The sequence below is a fragment of the Nicotiana tomentosiformis genome, chromosome 12 (assembly GCF_000390325.3).
Source record: "Nicotiana tomentosiformis chromosome 12, ASM39032v3, whole genome shotgun sequence".
NCBI classification, from domain to species: domain Eukaryota; kingdom Viridiplantae; phylum Streptophyta; class Magnoliopsida; order Solanales; family Solanaceae; genus Nicotiana; species Nicotiana tomentosiformis.
Window position 1 is genome coordinate 136,473,466 of NC_090823.1, and position 6,233 is coordinate 136,479,698.

Sequence of the window (6,233 nt, forward strand, 5' to 3'; positions counted from 1 at the left end):
CATGAGTGTTACTTGTTTTTGATGTTTTAGGGCCATAAAACTCTAATTTCACTCGATTCCTAGATTTTCGTGATGCCCTCTTCATGAGCTCGGGCGATCGAACCCGGATCACCTAAAATTTTGGTGGCCCATCAAAAATGACCTAAGGACCAATAGTCATCACCTCACTATGACCTTCCCTCGTTTTTAGGCATTTTAGGGCCACAAAACTAGAACTTTTGTCTGATTACCAAATTTTCACGTGCTATAGCCCACACCATCTGCATGGGCCCGGGCGACCGGACCCGAATCACCTAAATTTTTGTTGGTCCATAAAAATGACCTAAGGATTAATATTCATCGCCTCACTATGATCGTTCCTCATTTTTGGCTTATTTGGTCCAAAAAACTCTAATTTCGCCCGATTCTCATATTTTTGTGTGCCACAATCCACGCCATCTGCATGGGCCTGGGCGACCGGACCCGAATCGCCTAAAATTTTTCTAGCCCATCAAAAATGACCTAAGAAACAATAGTCATCACTTTTCCATAATCGTTACTCTATTTTTGGCGTTTTAGGGCAATAAAATTGGAATTCCGCCCGATTCCCATATTTTCGTGTGCTATAGCCCACGCCGTCTGCTTGGGCCCGGACCACCGGAACCGTATCCCCTAAAATTTTGTCGGCCCATAAAAATGACCTAAGGAATAAAAATAAGCACCTCGCCATGATCGTTCCTCATTTTTTGGTGTTTTAGGGTAATAAAATTTGAATTTCGCCGGATTCCCAGATTTTCATGTGCTATAGCCCACGCCATCTGTATGGGCCCGGGCGACCGAACCCGGATCGCCTAAAATTGTTCATGCTCATAAAAAATGACCTAAGGAATAATAGTCATCGCTATCTGCATGGGCTCGGGCGATTGGACCCAGATCGCCTAAAAGAATTTCGTTCAATACAAAATAACCTAAGGAATAATTCTCATCGTCTCGTCATGGCCGTTTCTCATTTTTTGCCGTTTTAGGGCCACAAGATTGGAATTGCACCCGTTTCTCAAATTTTCGTATGCTATAGCCTAAGCCATCTGCATGGGCTCGGGCGACCAGACATGGATCACCTAAAAAAATTTCGGCCCATCAAAAACTACCTAAGGAATAATAGACATCTCCTCGCCATGGCCGTTCGTGTTTGTTTTTGCGTTTTAGGGCCACATAACTGGAATTCCATCTGTTTCACAGATTATCGTGTTCTATAGCCCACACCAACTACATGGGCTTGGGCGACCGAACCTGGATCGCCTATAATTTAGTCGGTCCATAAAAACAACCAAAGGAACAATAATCATTGCCTCGCCATGACCCTTCCTCATGTTTTGGCATTTTAGAGCCACGAAACTGGAATTCCGACCAGTTCTCAGATTCTAGTCTGCTATAGCCTATGCCATACTGAGAACCCAGACTATAGCAAAGATAAAAGCCATACTATATTATGCCATAAAACTGGAATTTCGCCCAATTTCCTAATTTTCGTGGGCTATAGCCCATACTATCTACATTCTCCCTGGAGACCAAATCCAGATCGCCTAAAATTTTGTTGGCCAATCAAAGATGACCTAAGGAAAAATATTCATTGCCTAGCCATGATCGTTCCTTATTTTTTGGCATTATAGGGCCACAAAATTGGAATTCTACCAGTTTTCCATATTTTCGTGTGCTATAGCCTTCGCCAATTGCATGGGCCCGGGCGACAGGACCTAGATCGCCTAAAATTTTGCCGGCGCATAAAAAATGACCTAAGGAACAATATTCATAGCCTCGCCACGACCTTTCCTCATTTTTCGGCGTTTTAGGGCCATAAAACTGAAATTTCACCTGATTATCAAATTTTCATGTGCACGCCATCTACATGGGCCCCGACGATCGTACTCGGATCGCCTAAAATATAAGGAATAATAGTCATCTCCTTACCATGGTCGTTCCTCGGTTTTTGGCATTTTAGGGCCAAAACTGGAATTCCGCCCATTTTTCTGTATATTCATATGCTATAGCCCAAGCCATCTGCATGGGCCCGAGCGACCGTACCCCGAGTCGCTTAAAATTTTACCAGCCCATAAAAAACAAACTAAGGAACAGTAGTCATTGCCTTTCCATGATCGTTCCTCATTTTTGGCGTTTAAGGGCAATGAAACTAGAATTTTGCCGGATTTCTAGATTTTCATCTACTATGGCCCACACCATCTGCATGGGCTAGGTCGACCGGCCCGGATCACCTAAAATTTTTTCAGCCCATCAAAACGACCTACAAAATAATAGTCATCGCCTCGCCATGACCGTTCCTCATTTTTTTGCATTTTAGGGTCATAAAAGTAAAACTTTGCCCAATTTCCTTATTTTCGTGTGCTATAGCCCACGCTATCTATATATGCCCGGGATACCCAATTTGAATCGCTTAAAATTTTGCTGGCCCATCAAAAACGACCTAAGGAACAATAATCATCACCTCGCCATGACCGCTCCTCGTGTTTTGGCGTTTTAATCCACAAAACTGAAATTTTACCTGATTCCTAGATTTTCGTGTGCTATAGCCCACGCTATCTGCATGGGCCCGGGCGACCAGACCTTGATCGCTTAAAATTTTGCAGGCCCATCAACAACGACCTAAGGAATAATAGTCATCGCCTCGCCATGGTAGTTCGTCATTTTTTGACGTTTTAGGGCCACAAAACTGGAATTCTGCGCGTTTCCTAGATTTTCGTGTGCTATAGCCCATATGCCCATGCCATCTGTATGGGCTCAGGCGATGGACCCGGATCGCCTAGTATTTTGCCAGCCCATCAAAAATGACCTAAGGAATAATAGTTATCGCCTCGCCATGATTGTTCCTCGTTTTTGGCATTTTAAGGCCACAAAACTGGAATTCCGTCCATTTTCTAGATTTTCGTGTGATATAGACCACGCCATCTGCAAGGGCTCGTACGACCGGAACTGGATCGCCTAAAGTTTTGTCGGCCTTTCAAAATGACCAAAGGAATAATAGTCATCGCCTCGCCATGACCATTCCTAATATTTTGGCATCTTAGAGCCACAAAACTAGAATTTCGCCCGATTGCCAGATTCTCGTGTGCTATAGTCCACGCCATCTGTGTGGGCCCGGGCGACTGGACCTAGATCTCTTAACATTTTGTCGGCTCATCAAAAATGGCCTAAGGAACAATAGCCATCGCCTTGCCATGGTCTTTCCTCATTTTTTGGCATTTTAAGGATATAAAACTGGAATTCCATCCGACTCCCAAATTTTCGATGCTATAGCCCATGCCATCTGCATGGGCTCGGGCGACCGGACCCTGATCGGCTAAAAATTTATCGGCCCATCAAAATTGACCTTAAGAACAATAGTCATCGTCTCTCTATGATCGTTCCTAGTGTTTTGGCGTTTTAGGGCTACAAAATTGGAATTCTGCCCGGTTATCAGATTTTCATGTGCTATAGCCTATGCCATTTGCATGGGCTCGGGAAACCGGACCCAGATCGCCTAAAAGTTTTTTACGGCCCATCAAACACACGTAAGAACAATAGTCATCGCCTCGCCAAGCGTTTTAGAGCCATAAAACAGAATTCTGCCCAATTTCGATATTTTCGTGTGCTATTTCCCATGCTATCTATATGGGCCCGGGCGACCAGATCCGGATCGCCTAAAATTTTGTCAGCCATAAAAAGCGACCCAAAAAAATAGTCATCGCCTTCCCATGACCGTTCCTCATTTTTTGGCATTTTAGGGCCAAAAATCTAGAATTCCAACCGATTCCTAAATTTTCGTATGCTATAGCCCATGCCATATGCATGGGCCCGAGCATCTGTACCCGGATCGCCTAAAATTTAGCCGACCCATCAAAAACAACCTAAGGGGAACCTCAAAACCTAGGATACTATAAGTTTAATATTGATGGCTCCTTCTTAGGTATCCCGGGTAAGGGAGGAATAGTGGGGGTATTCGGAGATAGTAATAAAAAACTGGATTTTAGGGTTTAACATGGGAATATCACATGCCACAGACATCTGTATGGAAGCACTAGCTCTCCTTCAAGGTCTCAAAATTGTAAAGGAAAGAAATCTTCTACCTTGTGTTATTAAAACTGATTGCAAGTAGATTATATATATGTTTACTAACAATGCTCGCCTTCATAAAATATTTAATGGATGATTGCAGGTTCCTATCGCCCGACCCGGTGCACACATCCATGTTGAGAGCTTCTTTTCAGCCTTCTTTGGGTACACCCCATACTTATTCATTTGAATCTCTCCAAGTTGCTTCTGTAGGGCCTCCAAGATCAACCTTTCTTCCCCAACTTTGAGCATGAGCTGCCTTTCCTGAATATCCAAAATTGCTCTGCCCGTAGCCAAGAAGGTTCTTCCTAAAATTAGCGGGACCTCTCTAATCTCCTTTATGTTCACCACAATGAAATCCACAGGGAACAAAAACTTGTCCACCCGAACTAGCACATCTTCCACTATTCCTTCAGGTATGATTATGGTCTGATCTGCCAGCTGCAATGACACAGGTATTGACCCGATTTCTCCAATCTCTCCCTCCAATTCCCTGAAAATAGACAAAGGCATAAGATTAATGGAAGCATCTGAATCACACCAAGATTTCTTAAATTTAGTACTTCCAAAAGAGTAAGGTATAGTAAAAGTCCCTGGATCTCCACATATTTAGGGAGCTTATTTTGCAGAATGGAACTACAATGCTCTGTGAGCTTGTCCACCGATGTATCTTCCACTTTCGGTTTCTTGGACAATATCTCCTTAAAAAATTTAGCATAAGCTGGCATTTGTGAAAGCACTTCTATGAAAGGTATATTCACATGCACTTGCTTGAGCACTTCTAGAAAGCGCCCGAATTGTTTGTCCAGCTTTTCTCTTCTTTGCTTCTGGGGGAAGGGTAGAGCATGCATGTATTTACTCTCCTCAGTCTCCTCATTCATTCTTTGTTTTTCTTTCTTCTTCCTTGTTGGAACTTCAGACTTGTTCTTCTCCTTCAGATCATCCTCTTGCTCTTCCCGTCAATTCATTCTTTTCTGCTACCAACTGATCTTGCAATACTTTTCCATTCCTCAACGACGCTGCATTTATTGTTTTCTTTGGATTCCTTTACGTATCCGTAGGGAGGGTTCCTAGAGACCTCTCGGATATCAGACTAGTAATCTGCCCCACTTTCCTCACTAAGTTTCGAATAGCTGCACCATGAGTTTCAAATCTCTCATCTATTTTAATTATGAAGGCTTTCATTAGATCTTCCATGCTAGACTGATTAGAATGTGGAAGTTGGTATTGCTGCCTCTGCTAATTCTGAAATCCTGGAGCTCGTTGTCCCTAGGGTCTTAGATTATTCTGCTGTCATGAGTTTCGGCTACCACTTGGTTAACTCCAAGAAAAGCCTGGGTGCCTCTGTCCCATAGAGTTAAAATTATTACCACTCTGTTAGTTGCCTCTGTCAAAGCTACCCGCAACATTTACCACTTCATCTATAGCAGAGGCTTGATACTCAAACATTGGATGACCCATTCCACAGAAGTCACAAACTAGTAATGGTTGGCTCTGGACCTTGGCTAAGGTCAATTTTCTTATCTCTTTGTCCATGGCGTCTAGCTGGGCTTGCACTGATGTTTTAGAATCTACTTGATGAACCCCAGTTGATTTTTTCATATCATTACTCTCAACAAGCCACTGGTTTCAAAGAGCTCATCAAGGATTGCCACAATCTCCTCATGAGTCTTCTTCATTAAAGGACCTCCAACTGTAGTGTTCAAAGTTCGTCGTGAGGGAGGTGTCAGTCTATCAAAAAAGCCCTGGAGTTGCATTCACAATTCAATCCTATTGTGCTGACACTTCCTCACTAGCTCCTTGAATCTTTCCCAAGCCTCGAAAACTGTTTCAGTGTCCGTCTAACAAAAGTTGTGAATTTCCCTTATGAATTTCACTATTTTTGCAGCTGAGAAGTATTTGTCAAGAAACTTTTTAGTCATATCTTCCCATGTCTTGATCGACCTCGTTGGTAAGCTACGAAGCCAGTACTTCACGTGATCCTTCAGTGAAAAGGGGAATGCCCTTAAATATTGCATATTTTGACACTCCGTTGTACTGGAAGGTGTTCATGATTTCCTCAAAATCCATCAAGTGAGTGTTAGGATTTTCATTCACCTTCCCTCTGAAGACACAGTTGTTCTAGATAGTTTGAAGCAAGCCTTGCTTCA

General features: G+C 43.0%; 1 protein-coding gene across 1 annotated transcript; it reads right to left on the minus strand.

Moving 5' to 3' along the window:
- Window positions 1–4,158: 4,158 nt before the first annotated feature.
- LOC104095479 (uncharacterized) lies at window positions 4,159–4,964 on the minus strand. The gene is made up of 2 exons (XM_009601624.1): window positions 4,724–4,964; window positions 4,159–4,613 (listed from the first exon to the last, which is right to left on the minus strand). Exons 1-2 carry the CDS (start codon window positions 4,962–4,964, stop codon window positions 4,159–4,161), a joined length of 696 nt encoding a protein of 231 aa, XP_009599919.1.
- Between the last annotated feature and the right edge of the window lie 1,269 nt (window positions 4,965–6,233).

What these genes read in the sequence shown, in the direction of transcription:
- LOC104095479 (XM_009601624.1), bottom strand. Translation starts at nt 4,964, where the DNA reads ATGAATGAGGAGACTGAGGAGAGTAAATACATGCATGCTCTACCCTTC. An exon ending in GGACAAGCTCACAGAGCATT is followed by an intron (nt 4,614 to 4,723) that starts GTAGTTCCATTC and finishes GGTGTGATTCAG; the next exon opens with ATGCTTCCATTAATCTTATG.